Consider the following 23,791-nt stretch of genomic DNA (forward strand, 5'->3'; position numbering starts at 1 on the left):
GCTCTCCGCATCTCCCTCCACAATGTCCGTCCACTTGCGAACAAGGCCCTTGCCATCCATGAGCTTATCATGGATGATTGCATCGACATCATGGCCCTGACGGAAACTTGGTTGAGGGATGATGACACCTTACCCTTAAATGAAGCCTCCCCACCTGGCTTTACCTTCTACCACTTGCTCCGCTCAGACCGCCATGGTGGTGGTGTAGCTCCCATCACCAAATTGCACCTTGGTCTGTCCCTCTATTCCTCTGGCACTTTCTCCTCCTTTGAGCATCTCACATTATTCCACCCCTCTCACTTCATTTTAAATTCTCGATCTCTACCACCCACCCAAGTACCATAAAAATGTTATTACCGAGATAACTTCACAGCTTTCCTCCCTCAGCCTCTGAACCGAACGTCTTCTCATACTTGGTGATTTCAACTTCCATCTCAAATCATCATGCTCTCCCTCCTGAGTTCATTAGTCTCCTATCCGCCCTTAATCTCTCCCTCCATGTAAACTCCACAACCCATATTCATGGGCACCCCCTCTACCTTGCCATCTCTCATGGCCTTGCTACTCCCATCATGTCAATTGCAGATAAGGCCATCTCTGACCACTTCCTCATTTCGCTTTCCACCCACATCCCCCTTTCATCTCCTCCCAACCCTACTTCCTTCTGTGTCCACCCCTGGAAAAAACTCTCCCACTGCTCTTACAACTGCACTTATGAAATCCCAACTGTCCAGCCTTTGGCCCTCCATTCACCATGACATTTCTGCAGCTACCAATCTGCTCAATCATACCCTTACCACCACCTTTGATGCCCTAGTCCCTATTAAAACAATTACTCTCTCTTACCCTGGCCGATCCCCTGGTATGGCCCTCATCTTGGCTCCCTTAAGTCCAAGGGACGCAGACTTGAACAGATATGGCGGACAACTGGTTTAGCCATTCACCGCCAGATTTGGCTGAACCACAAAGCATTATCGGGTCCTGCTCTCGACTGCCAAAATTGCTCACTATTCCAGAATCATTCTGGGATGCAAAGATAAACCCCGGTTATTCTCCACAGCTAACCATCTTCTTAAACCCCTCTGCCTTGTCTCCTTCACCCTCACCCCCAACAACAAGCGTGAGGAGCTCAGAGTTCTTTGTCTCTAAGATTAAGACCATCCGTTCAGCTGCCTCTGTCACTTCCCTTCCCTCCCCATGCCCACTGGGCCAAACTTCCTCAAAGGTTCCCCTCTGCCCTAGCCCTGAACTTACAGCTTTCTCCAGTTTCTTCTGATCTCCCCTCATCACCTCTCCGCGCTCATCTTGTCCATGAGACCCACTTCCTGCTCTTTCGACCCTATTCCCACCAAACTGCTGACCACCTAACTTCCTTTTCTGGCTCCCATGTTAGCTGACATGGTTAATGGTTCTCTCTCTCCTCAGGTACTGTCCCCCTCTCCCGCAAATCTGCCATCATCACCCCATCCTCAAAAATCCAACCCTTGACCCTCTCCGTCCTTGCAAAATACCGCCCCATCTCCAAACTCACTCTCCTCTCCAAAGTCCTTGAACGTGTTGTCGCCTCCCAAATCCATGCCCATCTTTTCCGCAACTCCATGTTTAATCCCTCCAATCAGGTTTCCGCCCTTGCCACAGTACCGAAATGGCTCTCATTAAAGGCACAAATGACATCCTTTGTGACTGTGACAAAGATAAACTATCCCTCCTCATCCTTCTTGACTTGCCTGCAGCCTTTGACACAGTTGACCACTCCATCTTTCTTCAACGCCTCTCCACCGTCATCCAGCTGGGTGGGACTGCACTCGCCTGGTTCCATTCTTATCTCTCTAATCGTAGCCAGAGAATCACCTGCAATGGATTTTCTTCCCACTCCCGTATTGTTACCTTTGGTGTCCCCCAAGGATCTATCCTTGGCCCCCTTCTATTTCTCATCTACATGTTGCCCCTTGGCGACATCATCCGAAAGCACAGCCTCACTACCACTTCTCTCGACCCCTCCACGATCTCTAAATTGTCAGACTGCTTATCCAACATCCAATTCTAGATGCACAGAAATTGTCTCCAATTAAATATTGGGAAGACCGAAGCCGCCGTTTTCAGTCCCCGTCACTGACTCCATCGCTCTCCCTAACATCTGTCTGAGGCTGAACCACACTGTTCGCAACCTTGGTGTCATATTTGACCCCGAAATGAGCTTCCGACCATATATCCGCAGCATAACTAAGACCGCCTATTTCCACCTCCATAACAATCGCCCATCTACTCTCTTCCCTCAGCTCATCTGCTGGTGAAACCCTCATCCATGCCTTTGTTACCTCTAGACTGACTACCCAACGCACTCCTGGCTGGCCTCCCACATTCTACCATGTGTAAACTTGAGGTGATCCAAAACTCGGCTGCCCATGTCCTAACTCGCACCAAGTCCCGTTCACCCATTACCCCTGTGCTCGCTGACCTACATTGGCTCCTGGTTAAGCAACGCCTCAATTTCAAAATTTTCATCCTTATTTTCAAATCCTTCCATGGCCTCGCCCCCTCCCTATCTCTGCAATCTCCTTCAGTCCCACAACTGCCACCCCCCCCCACCGAGATATCTACGATCCTCTAATTCTGCCCTCTTGAGCACCTCTGATTATAATCGCTCAACCATTCGTAGCCGTACCTTCTGTTGCCTAGGCCCTAAGCTCTGGAATTCCCTGCCTAAACCTGTCCGCCTCTCGTACTTTAAGACACTCCTTAAAACCTACCTCTTTGACCAAGCTTTCGGTCACCTGCCCTAATTTCTCCTTATGTGGCTCGGTGTCAAATTTTGTGTCTTATAATACTTCTGTGCAGCGCCTTGGGACGTTTTACTATGTTAAAGGTGCTATATAAATACAAGTTGTTGTGATTACTTAGCCTCAAAGGTACTTAAGGAAGTGGCACTAGAAATAGTAGATGCATTGCTGGTCATCTTCCAAAATTCTACAGACTCTGGAACAGTTCCCATGGATTGGAGGGTAGCTAATGTTACCCCACTATTCAAAAAAGGTGGTAGAGAGAAAACGGGGAATAATAGACCGGTAAGCCTGACATCGGTAGTGGGGAAAATGCTAGAGTCCATTATAAAAGATGTAATAGCAGAGCACTTGGAAAACAGTGACGGGATCGGACAAAGTCAACATGGATTTACAAAAGGTAAATTGTGCTTGACTAATCTACTGGAATTTTTTGAGGATGTAACTGGTAAAATAGATAAGGGAGAACCAGTGGATGTGGTGTATTTGGAATTTCAGAAGGCTTTCGATAAGGTCCCGCATAAGAGATTAGCGTGTAAAGTTAAGGCACATGGGATTGGGGGCAAGGTACTGACGTGGATAGAGAACTGGTTGGCAGACAGGAAGCAAGAGTTGGAATAAACGGGTCTTTTTCCGAGTGGCAGGCAGTGACTAGTGGGATACCGCAGGGATCGGTGCTAGGACCCCAGCTATTCACAATATATATTAATGATCTAGACGAGGGAACTAGAAAGTGGATAACCTCGCATTTATCCACTTTGGTGGCAAAAACAGGAAGGCAGATTATCTGAATGGCAATAGATTGGGAGAAGGGGAAGTGCAACGAGACCTGGGTGTCCTTGTGCACCAGTCGCTGAAGGTAAGCATGCAGGTGCAGCAGGCGGTTAAGAAGGCAAATGGTATATTGGTCTTCATAGCGAGAGGGTTCGAGTACAGGAACAAGGATGTCTTGCTGCAGTTGTACAGGGCCTTGGTGAGACCACATCGAGTATTGTGTGCCGTTTTGGTCGCCTTATCTGAGGAAGGATGTTCTTGCCTAGGAGGGAGTGCAGCGAAGATTCACCAGACTGATACCTGGGATGGCAGGAATGACATATGAGGAGAGATTGGGTCAATTGGGTTTATACTTGCTGGAGATTAGAAGAATGAGAGGGGATCTCATTGAAACTTATAAAATTCTAACAGGACTGGACAGACTTGATGCAGGAAGGATGTTCCCAATGGCCGGGGAGTCCAGAACGAGGGGTCACAGTCTAAGGATAAGGGGCAAGCCATTTAGGAGAGATGAGGAGGAATTTCTTCATCCAAAGAGTGGTGAACCTGTGGAATTCTCTACCACAGAAAGCAGTTGAGGCCAATTCATTAAATATATTCAAGAAGGAGTTAGATATATTTCTTAAGGCTAAAGGGATCAAGGGATAGGGGGAGCAGGCAGGGACAGGGTACTGAATTTGGATGATCAGCCATGATCTCATTGAATGGCGGAGCAGGCTCGAGGGGCCAAATGGCCTACTCCTGCTCCTATCTTCTATGTTTTCTATGTCTATGTTTTCTATGTTTTTAAAAGGAAGAGGGAAAATCATCCAGCATTCCCATTCTGAGCACTATTGAGCGATTCCTGCTGGATAGTGAACAATTGTGGATGTTGGGTGAGAACAGGGTTGTGACTTGGCTGTGTTGCCCTCTGTGGTTGAATAGCCTGGCTACAACAACACCAACAACTTGCATTTATATAGCACCTTTAATGTAGTAAAATGTGCTGAGGCACTACACAGGTACATTATCAGACAAGATTTGACAGCGAGCTAGATAGAGATATTAGGACAAGTGACGAAAAGCTTGGCCAACGAGGTAAATTTTAAGGAGCAACCTAATAGCAGAGAGAGGGGTAGAGAGGTTTAGGGAGGAAATTGCACAGCTTCGGGCCCAGGCAGATGAAGGCATGGCCACCAACAGTGGAGTGGTTAAAATAAGTGGATGAGCAAGAGGCTAGAATTGGAGGAGCACAGATCTCCCTGAAGTGCCAGCCTGGATTTTGTACTCAAGTCTCTGGACTGGGATTTGAATCCATGACCTTCTGACTCAGAGGGGAGTGTGCTACCCACTGAGCCATGTTTGGCCTAAGTAGCAAACATGGTGAATAAATGAGTATTTATTTAATGAGGCATTTCCAACACATACAGCTATAAATACACATGCACATAAATGGCACAACAGATATTTGGCTCAACTTTTACTTCCACACAGTTGAAGCATCCAGAATGGATAGACCTGTACCTGATGGGACTGTTTATTAAGTCAGGATCCCGCGCGGTTATCGAGCCGATGACACTTCCAACATGGGCATCCTCTTGAACGTCTATCACATTCGTCTGTGAGGTGAATACAGGCGGCTCGTTGACATCTTTCACCATCACTCTGACACTGGTCCAGTCCTTGAAGGACCTGAGGTTCTCAAACTGAGGGTCAACGTATTTATTCACTGCCTCCAGCAGCAGACTGTGTGTCCTCTTGGTTTCGAAGTCCAGTGGCTGAAAGAATTACAGCAACTGGTTAGATTTTTAATAAATTTTATTTTTCATATGCACTACTTTTGCCATTCTTCTTAACTTCACTTATGTTACCAACATTTTAGAGGATCTCCTGCTCAAACCCTCCATACAATCTTTGGCAATGAATTCTGTCACATCACGTGGGATATAAAATACATTCGAAAAGACTTTTCAAATCTTAGTGTACCTCTAATCATGGAGTCTTTTGGTAAGCAATAGCTGTTCTATGGATTGCTTGGTGAAGAGGTCATTGTGTGAGGTGGCCAGGGTAATTATTTTACTCTTCCATAAGCCAACATTGTTGATTGATTTGTCTGGGAACTGACTCATTTTATTATGCAAGCTGGTTGGTCACTACTAGGTAGCTGATCTCACCCTCATTAAGCATCCACTACACACCATAGTATCGTACCAAAGTAGTGCAAATTCAGGGAACTGATTCCGAGGAGGCCCCTGCAGAGGAGCCAGAATTGCAGCAGCCACAACTGACCTGACAAAGACAAAGACCTGGATTCTGTGGTCAGCAGCGAAGTGACGACGCTCGCCCTGACCTTGAAGAAAGCTGTACACAAAGATCTAGTGATTTCTGTGGCTTGGATTTCACCTTCCCTGACATTAATTTCATTTTGGCGCCATCTATAGGGGATCTGGTACCCAGCAACAGTGATGTCATAAGCAGGCTATCACATTGAAGAATTCTCACAGACAGCAAACCAGGAAATAAAATGCACTGATTATCCTTTTAATCATTTTACAGAGAGCAAATTAAAGATTGGGACATACACATGGGATTAAGGTAGAAGCTGAAATATAAAAAAACTTTAAGAAATCATTTTTATTATTTTAAAAGCAATGGAATTTTTATCATAATGGATATTCCACAAATATAAAATTAGTTTTTTAGGACCAGAGAGGTTGTTCAGCAGTAATGATTACTTAGTAGACTGTTAAAAACCCAGTTATACCTCTTTCAACAAGGCTTAACTTTTTCAGGGTGTTTTTGCAGTGAGATTAGAATGTAAAAAGTGGAAGTTCACTTCAAGTGACTTCTAAGATTTCCATCTGCAGGGACTTCAACAGCGCACCCTGTGGAGGAGCACTGACAGCAACTTCTGGATTTCTGCGTATAACTGTGCATGTGCAGACGCCAGAAGTTGCTGTCAGTTTCAGAGTAATAACAGCGGACGCTGACAGTTTCGCCGTCATTACAACCACAAAATCCGGGCCATTATTATGTGGAGTGGTGAAATCTATAATTAATACTTGGTAAACGTGTAAGGATTACTCTGTCAAGGGATCGAGAGCAAGTGAGGAATCCCTTTTGTATTAAGCCCCGAAGGCTAAAAGCCTGCAGAACTTTGCTGACAGTGGTAGTCTTCACAGTGGCCCACAAACAGCCTGATCTCGAAATTGTCTTTCCTTATTAACTCCCTCATAGCCCATCATAATTTTAAAAACCTCTATTAAGTCTTTCTGCTCCAGTGGAAATAACCCCAGCATCTTGAGCCGTTTCTCATAAATATAGTTTCCCATCCCAGGCATCATCCTAGTGCATCTACATCGGTTTTATATCCGTTCTGTAATGGGGTTGTCAAAACTGCATACAGTACTCTATCTAATGTTTTATATAAATTGATCATTATTCTTGCACTCTATGCATCTAATTATGAAACTCAAAATGTAGTGGCCTTTAAGCTTTTATATACCTGCACTTGCAGGGAATTAGGCCTTTGAACCCTTAGCTCACTCTGTCCATCCACAACCTTCAGTGTCTTTTTACTAAGTGTTCACTCCCATTCCTTGTTCTTGCCTCCCAAAATGTGTTATCTCACGTTAAATTGCACCTATCCTCTGTCTGCTCATTCAGCTAACTCGTCTATGTCTTTCTGAAGTCCTTCATGGCCTCACCATTTGCCAACCTATTACTTTTTGGGTCATCAGCAAATTCTGAAGCTGCGGAGTGTGGCAAATTGCTACTTGAACACAGAGATCCTCTGCTGCAGAGACTCAATATAATGACACCGTGCAAATGTGCTGCCCGTGGATACGCTGAGGCCCCATGATGGGCCCTCATCTTGCACTCCTCACACAGCATGAGGGTTTTCTGCACTGCCATCTCCTTGTGTCCAACTTTTTAAAAAATGTAGATAACTTTAGCCTGAACTCCCAATAGCACCAAACACATGACGCAAGCATTAATTATAGGGAGAAAAAAAAACTGAGATGCAACTGCATCTCTACTCTTTCACACTCACACTCCACTGGCTCATCACATCTCAAGATATAGTTTGCATAAAACGGCACACTGGTGGCTTATCCCCTAATGAACCAAACAAGTCACAAAAGAACAGAGTGGCCCCAATATAATGCAGAATAGAACCGTGTTTTAAGCTGACTACAAACAGATGCAGGAAATATTGCAGAATGTGAGAGCTGTTGCATAAGGTAGAATTAACTGTATGTTCCCACCTTTTGTTACAAACTCTATTAATGGACATCTTGCACAAATGGACCAAGATATCTTTCACCAAAGGGCGAACACCCTGGCATAGTAATCATTTTCTGGGAGGAGTAGGGCACAACATCTAGCTGATCCTTCCAACTTCTCACTTTTCTCAATCCAATAACCCCGAATCCTATTTGCTGGTGGGAATTTGTCTAGTCCCTGTAATAGTTTGTATGAAGTTGAGTAGAAGCAGCTACTGGCCAGCAATGTGATTCATATAAAAATATCATGTGCTCTGAGAAAGTAGCTGACACTTTGCAATAAAGCTGGAGACCCACTGCAGACAGCCTCCTTTGTGTTCTTAAAATAGGTTACAAGCCATGACCTGGTGTCAGAAGTGGGATGGAAGAGGAAGGTTTAAAGCTATTGGATTATTTGAGACTAGAAGGAAATATCACAGAAGCAAGGATGAAATGCAAACCGTCTTTTAATTTGTATGCAATAGTAAGACAAAACAGACAAAAGTGCAGGCCCATACTTTGCACATAGTAGTGAGGTGTTGGTCACCATAATAACTAAACAGACAAGCCATTTAGATGGCGATGACCATATCGAAAGGTTAGTGAATGAGCAAAAAGCTGACATTAAAAACAGCGAGGCATTTGTTAGGATATGTGGCTCACTTTTGCGTGCAGGTAAATGAAAATAGAGAATTGACGTGTTAAAAGAAAAAGTGCAGAGTGCGGCGACACATTGACAACAATTGAAGACTGTGTTGGTTATGCTGGCTCAGTTACAACGGGCAACTACCACCGCTACAGCCCAAGGGTTAGGGCGTCAGCAGGCAATACAGGAATGGAATATTTTACAAACAGAACAGGAGATTGAAATAGGAGTTAGAAAATGCTGGAGGAGCCTTGCGTGAGCTTATGACTCAGCCAATGTGATTGGTGGACCACACGCAATGTAAATTAAAAATTGATAAATTTAAGGGAATTGAGGAGCTCTTGCCTCTGATGGAGGGAGAGGAGCTGTTCAAAACAGTGAGACCGCATGCAGAGAATAAAGAATTCTTTGTAGAGAAAGGGCAGAAGCTGTTGTGTTGTGCTTCTCACTTGTGTGGAGAGAACTGCAAATGATGTGGCCAAGATGTGGTTACATATGGGAAAATTCTCACTGGAAAATAAGATAGTCTGGAACTGTGTTGGAATGAGGCGGGCCAGTTACGGTAAGTGGCTGCTACTGCCCATGAGAATTAAAAAAAAAAGAGAATAAGCAGGAACAGTTGGAAATAGAAGCACAAGAGAAGGAAATTCAGAGATTGACCAACAAGTAGCAGTGGCTTGTTCAAGAGCATTTAAAGTTATGTAAAAAGGGACCGTCTCAAAACAGAGAGTGAAAAGGGACAATTAGCCCTTTTGCAGCAAACAAAGGCTGTAAAGCAGTTCTGTAGAAATTCCTGTTAGAAGAGCAAGGACAGATTTAGCAAGTGAAAGAAATTGAAAGCCACAGGAAATATCCGAGATTGAAACTGTTGAGAGAAAACAGAGGCTAAATATTAATGGCCCAGAAATTCGGGTCTCCGCGGGTGAGCACACACGGGGTACTCACCTGTAGGCCCAATGGAAGTGCCGGTTTCCTGCATGCACTGCGCATGCGCGGGAAACCGGCACTTCCGTTCCCCTGAAAGGAGGGGTTAAGAGGTCAAATGCGTGCGCAGGAGAGGCTGTGCGTGCGCATCGAACTTAGGTTTTTTTTTTGTTGCAGGTTTTCCCGGGAGGGTAAGCCTCCAGAAGTTACACATTTAAAAAGCAGGCATAAGGCCTGCTTTTTACAAGGTAAGTGGTGAATTAATTAAAATTAAAACATTTTTTCCACAGGTTTATTATTTTTAAATACTTTAAAGCAAGGTAAGTTTATTTTTAGCCCCATTAGAAAATAAAATTATTTTTCAAAAATTTAATTTTTGTTCAAAATAGTCATTTCATGTAATTTATAGTTTATTTAAAAAATGTGATTTAAAAAAAAATTATTTGAAGATTTAGTGATGTTTTGGGGCCCGTAGTATTTATAAGGTTATGAATGGGCATTCCCTGCTCCGATTGGCTCCCCATGGCCCACGTGATCCCAGGGGACACATCAAATTAACTTCACCCCTGGGATACACAAGCACTGTGCGCCGGCAGTTGGAGCAGGCCCAGGATCGGAATTCCACGGGACCCACAGCACAACGGCCGGCGCGCTAGGTAAGTGCAGGTTGGGGGCTTGCACCCGTGGGAAGCCCCCGACCCGAATTTCTGGGCCATTGGGTATCGCCCCGGTTGGGGCGCTAAATTTAAAAAGGTTGGAAGATTAGCGCCATCCTTCTGACCTTCCGCTAAATTGATTGTTAGCGCTTCAAGAAAGAATTGGGCGCTAAAGGCCTAGGAGCTAAATGTTAGCACCAGCGCTAAATCTGGGTGAATTTCACGTGCGGCGTTGGATTCGCCGCACCCTGCCACAAACCCATTAGCACCAGCGCTAATGGGAGGCACGAACATGCCGAATTTCTCCCACCAGCATTGAAGTAGCAGACTAAGGCCTCGAAATTCAGTAGCACCTCGTTTGGGGCGCCAGCCTCGCCAGGGCGCTAAAAGTAGCACCCCGGAAGTAGTCACGGCTGCCCGCTGTAAATTCACTTTGCGCGCCCCAGAGGGAAGCACGGCGCTACTCGAGGTGCCCCGAAGATCGCTGCGCAACGTGCCACAGCACCACACGCTGCGGCATGGTGCGCTGCAGTACTGTAGGCCTTCCTCCTTAAAAGGGGAGGGGCCTTGTGCAGCGCGATCGAGGATCGTGAGTGCCGGCAAAAGAGCCCGGCACCGAGGAGAAGTGCCGAGCTCTTGGAACGCAGTCGGCACTCTGTGGGGGGGGCTCAGGAGGCCGGGGACGGCAGCGCGAAGAGGTGCTGGCAGGCAGGCAGCCAGCAAAAAAAAATGGCCGCCCCGCACCTCAGCGCCTCTACCGCCGCAGGTAGGCCCCCCTGAACTGGTCGCAAATAGTGTCCGGCGTTAAAGCAGGGGGCGCTACTAAATATCGCGATCGGGGCGGTAGCGGGGCGCTGCGCACACTGATGTCGTCATCGGTGGCAGCGCAGCGCTAACGGCTAGCGCCGCCATTAGCGTCCAGCTAAATTTAGCGGGAGGCATGGCCAGTGGCTTCCGACCCACTTAGCGCCCTCTTAAGGCGCTAACGGGTGGCGCAATCCACTGAATTTCTAGGCCTAACAGACTGTTTTTTTGTTGCAGTGTTTTACAGAACTAAAAGCAGTTTAACCCTTTGTAATCCTGTTGTTGCTATTATCAGTAATATAAGCATTTTGATCAGTGTCTTTTCTATGAGCATATGCTGACTTATGTTTGTTAATTATTTTCTCAGTACATGTATACAGATATAATGTTTTTGCAATATTTTCTTCTGGTTTTGGGTTTGAAAACTGAAATTAACAGACAATGGGCTGGATTTTCATTGAGGAGGCGGGACTACAACTCTCGGGGTTGTAGTCCCGCCTCCATCGAGTTGTAGCCAACCCACGCAATTTTGACTTGAGTGACCTTGTTGAGCCCGCCCAGCAGGCTCAGCAGGCCAATTAAGGGCCACCCGGCAACAGGTGACGTCACAGATTGATATTTAATCTGTCAAGACCTTTTAACAGATGAAATATCAGCGTTTCACAGCTGCTTGAAGCTGTCAAACACTGACAATCTGTACTCCAAGTTAATTCCTTCCTCTCAGGATGATTTAGAGATCTCTCCGAAACAGAAAGCTGAATGCTGCAATTTTTGACAGATCGCGGCCATTCTGCTTTCTGTGCCGGTGAGATGAGGGAGTCCCGAGAACTGAAGGAAGGAAGGCTGTAAAGGTAAGTAAAACTTCTTTAAACACTTTTCACACAAACACACTTACCTCTGCACTCATGCACCCATCACTCACCTGAACACCGGACATCTCGACCCCTCCAAGTCCTTCAGCCCGCCTCACTAACTTGGCGTGGTTTGGAGCTGTCGGGAATCCCACACTTCAAAAATGAAAATAGTGATTCGGCTAAAAACTGCCTGTTAACTACCTGTTAACAGGCAGTTAATTGGCACTAATCCCCTTCCCGCCTCGGGGGGTCGGGTACCCGCCTCCTTTGAAACTGGCATGGAGGCGGGTTAGGGGCGGGATGGGTTCGTGCCCCCCCGATTTCGGGATTTTAACCCCCCACACGCCTCCAATCCCGCCTCCATGGCCCAATGAAAATCCTGCCCAATGTGTCTGACCAAATGATCAAATTATGAATACTGGTTTTCCGTGAATGGGCACTACAGACAGCTAGTTATTTAAACTATGTTGATGTTCCTTGTGCATACGACTTAAAATTACATAATATTTGGCACTAATCAACCCACAACTAGGAATGAATATTTCAAGGTGGTTGAGAACAATTAAGGTTTGAATGATTGAGTGTGATTAAGGTACCTGGAGTTATGAGAGCATGAATGCAGTGGTTAAAAATTGTCTGTATATTTTAATTTAAGATTGAGCCCCCAAGAAAATTTAAGGAAGCTGTTGTGCTTTCATTAAAAAGTGTTTGGTTGTATACTTCTTGGGGTAAAGACGTGTGGTACACATTTATTTTGGAAGTAAGTTACGTTATACTACTTTCAAATGCACAGAAGGGTTTTTGGTAAAGGTAAAAACAGCTTTGGAGAATTACAAAGTTACAGTTAGAACATTTTCAAATGATCTTTTTACTGACTTAGTAGCACGTCAGAATCTGCTATTGTGCTGGCTAACTCCTCTCCCAACCCCAATGGTTTTTTCCTCAGTGAAGGAATAACGAACCCCTGACTTCTATTTGCCATATTGTTGAATGCAAATACTTGCTGTACTGTATTAGTTTTTTTTTTTTTTTTTTTTAAGTACCAGCTTAAAGTGATACCAGCATGTTTAGAGCAGCGAAAGTACTTGTGGAAGAAGTTCCTTCGAGGTGGGGATTTCAAGGTGATTGTTAGTGGTAATGAAGCATGATTTGCGGGCTAGTTCATGAGAGAAATGTACATTAAGAACTAATAGCATGGTTAAAACTATGTTGAAGAAAGTAGTCGGAATGAGACCGAGATCTTAAAATCCCTTGGATTTTGATGATAATTAGAGGAACTGTGTTTAAAAGAACTAACATTTCCGATCGGAGGCTTTCGGACGCCTCCAACCTGCAAAATGTCTACGAATTTGCCTGGTGGCCCGGGAAGTATGGAGGCTTGCGCTCCTGAGCCTTTCCGGGTCTGCGCGGGCAAAGCCCTATGTATCCCAGGGGCGCAAGCGGTTCGTAGGCGGTCCTGGGATCATGTGGGCCAGCCCAACCAATGGAAGAACGGAATCGCCATTCAACCTTTTGGCAGGTGCGTACATACAAAACTGTCAAAAGTATGAATGGGGATCACCTGAAATATACGCCAACACATTAAACAAATGTTAAAAAAATGACAAATTTAAAATTAATTAAAATGCCAGTTAATTAAATATTTTAAACAAAACTCAATTTTTGAAAAAAAAATTAAGGGGGAAAAATTCAGTTGCTTAGCGCCTCCTGTTAGGGCACTAATGCGGCGCAAAGCAACTAGCACCCAGATGTGGCGATGTTTGCACCACTCGTGAAATTGACCAGATATTTTGCGGCGGCGCTAAACACGCCCGCAGATCGTGACATCAGTCAAGCATGCAATGCCCCGGTAGCACCCCGGACCGGATATTGAGTGGCGCCCCCTGCCTTACCGCCTGCCGCTAGCACCAACAGGTTGAGGGGAGCATTTTGCAGTAAGGAAGGGACTGGGGGAACGCTATTTAAAGGCGACCGCTTCCTGCCTTTTTTTGTCAGTGACATTTTTGCACCCCACATTCTGACAGAGAGACTTCTGGAGAGATTCAACACTGTAGGAGTTTTGGGTACTGAGCAGCACTTTGCAGGTTCATTTTGATTTGATCTTCCTTGCATCGATTTAGAGGAATCTATGAGGGCTGCACTCTGAGCTCTTTCCTTGGGTCTCTCCATTGTTCTTTCCAGCAGATTTGATGTACAGATCTCTCCAGGCCGAGATTCAAGGCTGCAATGAGCAAGGTGTGGATGGAGGGCAGGATCGACCCTCCCGTTTAAGAACTGGCAGGCACTAGTATGTCTGTGTTCCATTGCTGACTGACATCACATGAGCTTCGCCTGCGCTCTGAGTTAGCGCCTCGCTCCTCAGCCTTTGCGCCTTAAGACAGGTGTGTAGCGCCTGATTTAGCACTCCAATCACCTCCAGGGGCGATAAAAGCCAAGTTTACAGTTGGAGGCGATAATTAGCACTAGGCGCTAAGCTTTGCGCCCGGCCAATAATTGCGCCCCAAATGGGGCGATACCGAATTTCTCCCCCTAAATGTTTATGTGGCTAAAAATAAACTTACCTTTTTGAAGAGTATTTTAAATTTATAAATTAGTGATCAAATGTTATTTTTCTATTTTTTTAAACATTTATGCTGGAAAAAGCAGGCCTTACACCTGCTCTTACCAGGCATAAGAATTTGACAGGCTTTCAGCGGGCGGAGGCTGTGCAGAAAGCGGAACACTCTGCCCGTGGAGGCCCTTCTCCTGGGCAGGCGGATGATCTGTCAAGAGGATTCTTGCCAGATTGCAAGTGCCGGGTTTCAGCGCATGCGCTTCGCATGCCTAAACCTGGCACTTGTGCGGTGCCTACGGGTGCATACTCGCCTCGTATGCACCTGTGGGTGGTCACAAAATATGGCCCATTAAAACAAACCCTTGTGACTAAATCTTTTCAAGGGTACTGACTGTTGAAAGACCTTCCCTTTTCAGTTCATAATTTGGTTGATATCTGATTAAATTCTAAACTGTATTCAGAGTTATTCCTTTTTAGATTGAAAGGTTAGCGTGGATGTTTCTTGCTGCCCTGAGGAAGGAGATACCAGAGGACCCGAATACTTCCCTTACTAATGACATTGGTGCTTCAAGATGGGTTGATATTTATCTGGCAGAATGGTGCACCCAAAACTTTACATTTTTCATACAACGACATGAAAGTGAATTAAATTAACATTCATCAATTGTGGTAATTGTTTGAACTGTGGCCTCATGTTAAAGGACAAAGGCAAGATCCCAAAGATAACAAAAGTAAATTGGACCAGAATGAATCAATAAAATATCTGCGACAAGAAGGATTAAATAATGGGCTGATAATCATTTGGAAATTTCCTACTCTGAAATTTTCCTTTTTGTATCTTTGCCTTCCAATTTATATAATTGTATGTATGTAAAATGTAATCATGCACTGCTAACAGAAATGGCACATGATTTTACTAAGAGCAATTTGGGAAGAGAATCAAGTGAATAGACATAAAAGAATGTGGACAAATGATTAAACAATCCATTTAATTACTTGCACATTGATTTAAGGAATAGGCAGACAGGGGATGTTATATCAGAATAACAAACACTAAAGAACAACTGAACAGAAAGGCAATTATATATGGTTTTTTAAAAAATTAAATTAGATTCAAAAAGGGATTAAATGGTATAAACAATTGGATTTTAAATTTTATAATAGAAGAATAAATTAAAATCTGGGAATCAGATGGGAATATGAGTTGGTGTAAAGTGAGAAGATTTGGATTGGTGTTTTATGCTAGGAAGCCTTGCAAGCAAAGTGATGTTGTTTTATGATTGTTGCTGTGATAATGCCAATGCTATTGCTACCTGCTGATGATAAATTGATGGAGTATTTAAAGTGGAATCAATATGCCTGCTGGAGGATGATATACACAAGCAATTTGTGAACTATCTGAAGAACTAGTGAGGGGAAAAGACTGCACCAGACACTTCATGCTCAGCTCCAGGAGAAGTGGTAGCTGCCAACATGGCTGTGATGTCCTGTAGAGTTCATCGTCCGTATGCAGTTTCACCCAGTCTGCACCCCTGGGATCCGTGGACCATTATGCTGCCTTCCAGTATGCAGCATCAGAGAGCATGGCTAGAATTTTCCGGGGTGATAGCAGACGCGATCGGTGGCGAGTCGGGAGGGAAAGTTATTATTTTTGACAATGGGTTGGGAACCCGCTGTCCTCTTGCTCCCACGCGCCTTTCCCCCAGGCGCGTCTGTCATCATGGAGCCGACCCAACCAATATGGCGGGCGACCCAATTGAGATGATTATCAGGTAGTTTACAGACACTTAAGAGCCTTTTTTCCCCACTTACTTTTTAAATTTCCCTGCATGGCCACAGGATTCACGCTGCTCGGGAACCACGTCTGTAAACCCGAGGTGGGAGTTCAGTAGCCATTGCTCCAGCTGATTACTGACAGCATTAAATGTACAGTAATAGAATACACTGATCAAAATGTTTATATGAGCATATGCTGACTTATGTTTGTTAATTATTTTCTCGGTATGTGGCCCAGAAATTCGGGTCGGGGACTTCCCGCTGGTGCAAGCCCCCGATCTGCACTTACCTAGCGCGCTGGCCGTAGCTGTGGGCCCGCGTGAAATTGCGATCTGGGGCCTGGTCCAGCTGCCGGCGCGCAGTGCTTGCGTATCCCAGGGGCACAGTTAGTTCGATATGTCCCCTGGGGTCACGTGGGCCATGGGCAGCCAATTGGAGCAGGGAATGCTCCATTCATAAGTCTGACAGGGAGTGCTGTCAAGACTTATAAATACTACGGCCCCAAAATAGCACTAAATCTTCAAATACATTTTTAAAAAACATCACATTTTTTAAATAAACTATAAATTACATGAAATAACTATTTTAAACAATAATTTAAATTTTTGAAAAAATAATTTATATTCTAACGGGGCTAAAAATAAACTTACCTTGCTTTAAAGTATTTAAAAATAATAAACCTGTGGAAAAAATGTTTTACTTTTAATTAATTCACCACTTACCTTGTAAAAAGCAGGCCTTACGCCTGCTTTTTACATTTCTAAATTCTGCAGGCTTATGTTCCCGGATAAACCTGTAAAAAAAACGAAGTTTGACGCGCACGCGCAGCCTCCCCCGCTCACGCGTTCGACCTCTGAACCTCTTCGTTCAGAGGAACGGAAGTGCCGGTTTCCCGCGCATGCGCAGTGCATGCAGGAAACCGGCACTTCCATCAGGCCTACGGGTGAGTACCCCGTGCGTACTCACCCGTGGAGACCTGAATTTCTGGGCCATTGTTTTTGCAATATTGAGTTCTTTTGGTTTTCAATGACATCACCAGACCCACCCCATCTCATTGGGCTGGGTAATGCGCTGGGCGGGCTTATTAGGCCCCATTAAGGGAAGTTCATTTTCAAAAGCAGGATGGAGCCAGCAGCTGGACCATGACCCACCACGGACACCGCCCGCACAGGTAGGCAAAATTTCGGCCTAAGTTTACAAAGGAGGGCCCCCATCAGGTAGGTTCATATTCTTTCCGCAGGTTTGCAGCATACTCCGGAGCTACGCGGTGGACCACAATTTTTGGGCCAATATTCGGTGTGAGGAAGATACTGCATTGCACACCATTTGTATGGTTTGGTGGTTAACATTTTGCCTTACACTAACAAAAACAAAAGCAAGAATGACTAAATTTGGGGATAAAATATTGATGCCAGCTACAGAAATTCAAGTAAATGTTACCCTCTAGACAGAGGCCTTATGGGTGGTTGTATATTTTGGCCGTAAAAGCATTATGTGTACATAAATGGTTAATACAGACAGTAAAGGGAAAGCAGATTACTAAAACTTGCTAAATCAATTACAAATGATATAAAGAGTGATACAAGTGTTAGGAGCTCATTCCTGGTGGCAAAATGTGTACAGTGCAGGAGAAACACCTCGGGTGAGGCTTTTGCTCAGTGTTCCGCATTGCCCAGAAGGTAGCAATTGTAACATTGTTGATTAGTATTTGGTGGGTTTGAAGGCTAGTGAAAAGTTTAAAACTCTAGTATGAACAATTAAAAATGGTGGGGTTGTTGAATTGTAAGTGAGTGATCAGAAAGGGATTTCTTTACCTTCAAAGAGGGGACTGTAAGATACCCTTGTCGTGTATACATATATACGTAGGGTTAGGATTTGGTTTAATATGATTAAGGTTTTAGCTTTCTTTTTACTTATAAATGGCTTGTGGATTTGTACTGTAGCTAGAAATAATGAAATGGTTAAAGTTGTTCATTCCCTGGATGCTTTAGCATTTAACGTGTCTGGGTACAATTTAGCTGACTGTGCTGTTTACTTCTGCTGAAGTGCAGGATGTAGGTTGCAGGACCTGTGATTCATGCCTGTTGACTTATTTTTGTGACCACATTGTGAAACAAGATAGCCAAGGAATTCTTGAAATAGGAAGTGGGACAGTGGAGCTCAGGATGATTAGTTACATCCTAGGTGGTAAACAAGTTTGCATCTGGTGTTTTCAAGGAATTCTCTCATTTCTGGGAGTCTTGTTCTCAATAACACTTGTTATGCCATAATGAATCAGAGAGTGTGCTAGAGAGAGTCTATGAAGATCTTAAGCATTCCTTAACAATTTGTAGAGGGTCAGGATCGAAGAAGGTTACCTTTCTACTGGGGGACAAAGGGTAATTGCATATATTTCTTTGTGTACTGCTTAGAAACACGGGGCTGAATTTTCCGGAGTGGTAGCGGGCGAGATCATTGGCGGGTCGGCTGGGAAAGTTGTTACTTTTGACAGCGGGTCGGGAACCCGCAGTCATCTCACTCCCACGTGACTTTCCCCCAGGCATGTCTGTCATTGTGGTGCCGACTCGACCTGCAGTGGCAGGGGACCCAATTGAAATCATTATGAGGTCGTTTACAAGCACTGAAGAGCCTTTTCCCCTACTTTTTACATTTCCCTGCATGGCCACAGGACTCATGCAGCTCAGGAACCAGGTCTGTCAACCTGAGGCGTGAGTTCTGTGGCCATTGCTCCAGCTGATTACTTGACAGCATGGAAAACAAATCAAAATAAAAATCTGTTGATTACATCAGCTAACAGATTGACAGAGATTCTGTTCTACTGAAAAGCTACTGGTAAATGTTAATTCAGAAATTCCTGAAGGGATGCAAGTGCTACCCTGGATAGCGAGGGAAATACACTTTTTCATGGCCATTTTCAGCTGTTGTCTTCCAACTCAACAGTAATTGCAGTGAATTAATCTACACTATAAAAAAATGACATGTACCATTTAAATAAATGTTTGTGTTGTTTCTAGTCAGGTTTTTCCTCACAGTATACTGTGATCATCCAGTTACACATTAAATCAAGTCATCAATTATAACAATTTTATTCTCACTCATTCCACTGAAATTTGCTTTCAACCCCTGAATATAACAAATGTAATTTTTCAGTCTGAGACGTTAGGGTGAATTTCTGCAGAGGTTCTCACTTGTTCATTGTTAACTTCAATGGAAGAGCTGCAGAAATCCCAGAAAAACATTATAAGCACCACTTACACTGTTTGTCAGGGTTTCTGCAGCTCCACCACTGAACTTGCATAAAATTATAAATCCACCCCTTTACAATCACATTTAAAATCTGCTTAATTTTATGTATTACAGGAAACTTTGGTTTATCCGGAGGTTAACTGTCCGGAATGCTCGATCCACCGGCAAAATTCAGGAGTCGGTTCAGTAAGTTTTTTTTCTTTCCCAGCTGCATTCAATAAGTGGAACTCACCAATTAGGGACGGCCAATAAATGCTGGCCCTGCCAGCAATGCCCACATCCCGTGAACTAATTAATAAAAAGTAGAGGATCCGCCGCCCACTAGACTCTGCAAGGTCTAGCTGAAGCGGTTGCTTAGCTACAGCCGACTGTTTAGAAGCTGTAGGGTTTGTTGCTAGATACGGAGCTCAAAAGCTCCGTATGTTTTAACATTAGCGTTGGTTTGTCCAGCAGTTTTGATGGGACGGCAACAGCTCGGTCCAGTCGGTGCCGGATATCACAAAGTTTCCTGTACCTCTACACACACATCTTTTATTTGTACCAGTTACTCACACAAGAGTCTATGGCCTAGAAATTCAGTTGGTTGCACCAGCCGTTAGCGCCTTAAGAGAAGTGAATTTCGGGCGCTATGCATGTAGCGTCTGGGCGCAGCGCGATCTGCGCCTCGCCCCAAATTAAGTACACATTTAGCGCCGGCGCAAAGTTTAGCGCGCGCAGAAAATGACGTCATATCCTCGTGCAACGCCCTTTGCGCGCCCCGATCCAGAACTTCAGTGGGACCGCCCCATTGTGCGGCCGGCGGCCCGCACGCTTGTTTAGTGGAACGCAATAGAGCCGACGCGGGACCCGGGGAGCGTAAATTAAAGGGCACTTACCCTGCACTATAAAGGGCAGGCATTTTGCAGCAAACACTCTTGTGCAACGGATTTCTGGAGAGAGACCAAGGAAGACAGCTTTCTGGTTTGGGCCCACACTAGCTCAGGTATTTTTGGCTTCAGGCCAGAGCGTTGCAAGTGGCCTCTTGTATATTTGACTGTTTGGCAGCATATTATGGGGGCTGCATGGGGTGCCAACGCTGAGTTTCAGCGTCATGTCCATAGGGCTCGCAGACGCGGTGTGAGAGGGGCAGCCCTGGCTAGACGCAGAGGGGGCAACAGGCGTCGGCAACATAGGCCTTACCCAGTCAGGGCATACCGCCAGCAGCGCACCTACCTCAACATGAGTGGCGCAAGATGTGTAAAAAGGCTGAGATTCCGAAAGGAGGTGGTTGCAGAGATCTGCCATCTGCTTCGCAGAGATCTGCGTCCAAAGCTCAGGAGCAGGACGTCTGTCGGTGGAGGCGAAGGTGACAGTGGCCTTGAATTTCTATGCCACCGGCTCCTTCCAATCTGCTGCTGGGGACATAGCTAACATATCCCAGCTCGCCGTGCATTGCTGCATCCGCCAGGTGACCGATGCCCTTTTCAGAAGGAGACGCCAATTCATCTCCTTCCCCATGGCCCTGGAGAGGCAGCATCAGCGTGCACTGGGATTTGCCAGATTCGCGGCCTTCCCCTTGGTGCAGGGCGCCATTGACTGTACACATGTGGCTTTGCGGGCACCTGTGGAGCATGCCGAGGATTACCGCAACCGGAAGGGCTACCATTCCCTCAATGTGCAGCTGGTGTGTCACCACAAGCAGCGCATCCTAGCTGTCAATGCCCGCTTTCCAGGCAGCAGCCACGATGCCTTTATCCTGCGGCAGACAACTGTGCGTGACATGTTCGAGGCACAGCCTCCCCCAAGAGGATGGCTTCTCGGGGACAAAGGCTATCCTTTGTGTACCTGGCTCATGACCCCGCTCCGCGCACCCAGGACCCCTGCTGAAGAGGCATACAACGAGAGTCATCAAGCGAGCAGGAACATAATCGAGCAAACAATTGGCGTCCTCAAGCAGCGGTTCCGCTGCCTGGATCGTTCCGGAGGATCTCTGCAGTATTCCCCGGACCGAGTGTCCCAATTCGTCGTTGTTTGCTGCATGCTGCACAACCTGGCTCTCCGCAGGACTCGGGCACTGCCACCTCACGTTGGACCACCACCTCAGGAGGAGGAGCATGAGGAGGAGGAGGACCATCCCAGGAGGGAGCGAGAAGGTCCAAGGGCCGTCCGTCGGTGGCTTATTGAACGGCACTTCTAAGCCCCCTGTCAGGGAATGCCTTGTGGCTATGAAGGAACATGAACGCAGCCGCTCCGCAAGCCCTCAGCCGGCGAAGGCAACAAACACTTACAGCAACAAACATGGACACTCTCTGAATAAAGAGAAATCTTTATTTTAGACCAATGAAACCCCTTCACACATGAAACCCAGAAACATTAAACGGCCCCAAAAAACAGTACATCAAATGACTCACTCCCACAACCTGGGGAGGAATAACTGAACATTTGTTCAAAAATGGCCTTCATCCTCGGCCTTAACCCAAAAAACATCCCCAGAAACAAAACAACCATGGCCGAAAGAAACATAGGCATTGCCATATAAAATAACACTTGGCCACACCGTCTACTTCTTGGGCCGCGAGGGCGAGACCTTGTCGAGCCTTTTGGGGCCCCTGCCCGGCCTGCTGCTCCTCCGCAAGCTCTGCCCAGTGGCTGCTGCGAGGCTGGGGAAAGGCTCCTGAGGGTTAGATGTCCTTCCGGCAGATGCCCTTGGGGGGCGGCCTAGACGGGGTTTGCCCCTCGAGGGTCCGGCTGGTGATTGGCGCAGCTGTGCCTGGCCAACATCATTCGCAGCCGCTTGCCGTTGAGGCGCCACTGGGGGAGTGGCGGTGACAGCTGGAGGAATGTGTGCAATCTGGCTGATGGTCGGCCCTGGCTGGTGATGTGCCACTCTGGCACTCGCACGGGCCCGCACTGCAGCATGAGCACCAATCTGCCGAGGGCCGCCCGCTGTGCTGCTGCAGCGCGGCGGGTGTCCAGGCGATGCCTGGCTGACGCAGCGCATGTGGCAGCAGTCAGTGCCCCTGCTGCCCTGGTCTGCGACCGCAACAGAGCAGCCACTGTCTGGACGGCATCACTGATCAGCCGGCCACTCGTGGCATGTGAGGCCCCGAACTCGCGCACACTACTAGCCAGGGACTCGATGGCCTCAGGCATCCGTGCCACTACCCCCATCAGCTCGGTGTGCCGGCGATCCGAATCCTGGGCCATTTGATCGAGGTGGCGCTCCTCCTCGGAGTTGAAGGTGGCCGGACTGGAGTCCGGACTCTCCCGCTGGGGAGCAGGGGGCAGAGCTGGCCGACCCTTGCCACGTTGCCGGCGGCGACTGGGCCCAGCAACTGCACTCCCCTCCGATCCTTCACTCCTCGGGGGGGGGGGGGGGAAGGCCGCGGACCAACCGCAGCCCTCCTGGGTTGCTGGATGCCACTGGTCCCAGCAGCTCCACTCCGACACTTCCTCCAGGCTCTCCTCCAGGGAAGACATGTCCACTACTTCGGCATCTGCAGCCGCACTTGACTGCTGCCCTGATGGTCCGCCTTCCTGTTCCTCCTCCTCGGGGCTGTCACTGGCAGCTTCAGGGAGCTCCTCGTCACCAGCTGAAAGCAGGAAGGCACAAGAGTAGCTTTAGAGTGAGGAGAGGGCGTCAGCAAGGGAGGCATGACTGGTGGCATTCAGCGCATTGGTCGGACAATGGCAAAGGAGGTAGATCGGATGCGCAAGTGCGACGAGAGAGGTCCAAAAGGTGATGTCCATACCATTGTGGCCCAGAAGAGGGTCGGCATCTCCACAGGCGACGGGCCCAATCACCCGGGGTCCCATGAGGCGACTCACGCGCTCCTCCCGGGGAGTGAGCTCCTGGATCTGGGGGCAGCCTCCCCCGGTCTGCTCCTGGTGCCTTCGGTTGTTGGCAAGTTTAGCCTGCAAGAGAAAGGATGGCCTGTAAGTACGGTGTGTAGCCCTGATGTGGTGTGCGCTGCCTCCCATGGTGGAATAGCTTGGCCAGTGTGTAGCCCTGATGTGGTGTGCACTGCCTCCCATGGTGTAAAGTGCAGAATGTGCAATTGATGTTCATGACTGTCCCATAGCTGCTGGCTGAGGGCTGGCCATTAGGGCTTTCAGGTCCCTTTGCCCATCATGTCAGGTGTACATGCAAGGATGAGGAGGAGACTGGAAAGGGTGCTCACCCTGACAATCCTGGTCAGGTCATTAAACTTCTTCCGGCATTGGACATTGTCCCTGGGGGCATCGCCGGTGGCCGACACCCAGCGGGCGACCTCCCTCCAGACGCTGGTTGGAGGCTTCCTGCCAGTGTCCGGGAACAAGATGTGCTGTCTCTTCTCCAAGGCCCTCACCATCACCTTCAAGTCATGGGCTGAGAAGCGCAGGGCACGCTCACGGGCCTTCTGTACCGTTGCCATGGCTCCTTCTGATCACCAGCAGTGTTCAGGCCTAGCTGGAAGGCTGCAGTGTGCAGGCCGTTGCAGCAGAGCAAGTCGAACCTTCCCCCTTTAAGAGCTGGCCGGCGCCACGGTGTCTGCTGTCAATCAAGAAATGACC

At 46.9% G+C, this 23,791-nt stretch overlaps 1 protein-coding gene across 1 annotated transcript in view; it reads right to left on the bottom strand.

Annotated features, from left to right (window-relative positions):
- Positions 1–23,791, bottom strand: part of cdh22 (cadherin 22) — a 1,314,714-nt gene that overhangs the window by 385,520 nt on the left and 905,403 nt on the right. The window contains exon 6 of the mRNA XM_086005235.1: positions 5,058–5,311. Coding sequence (XP_085861361.1) covers positions 5,058–5,311 — 254 coding nt within the window. The remainder of the gene's footprint in view (positions 1–5,057; positions 5,312–23,791) is intronic.

The sequence above is a fragment of the Somniosus microcephalus genome, chromosome 13 (assembly GCF_052327205.1).
Source record: "Somniosus microcephalus isolate GS21.2 chromosome 13, FLI_Smic_1.0, whole genome shotgun sequence".
Classification (NCBI taxonomy): Eukaryota; Metazoa; Chordata; class Chondrichthyes; order Squaliformes; family Somniosidae; genus Somniosus; species Somniosus microcephalus.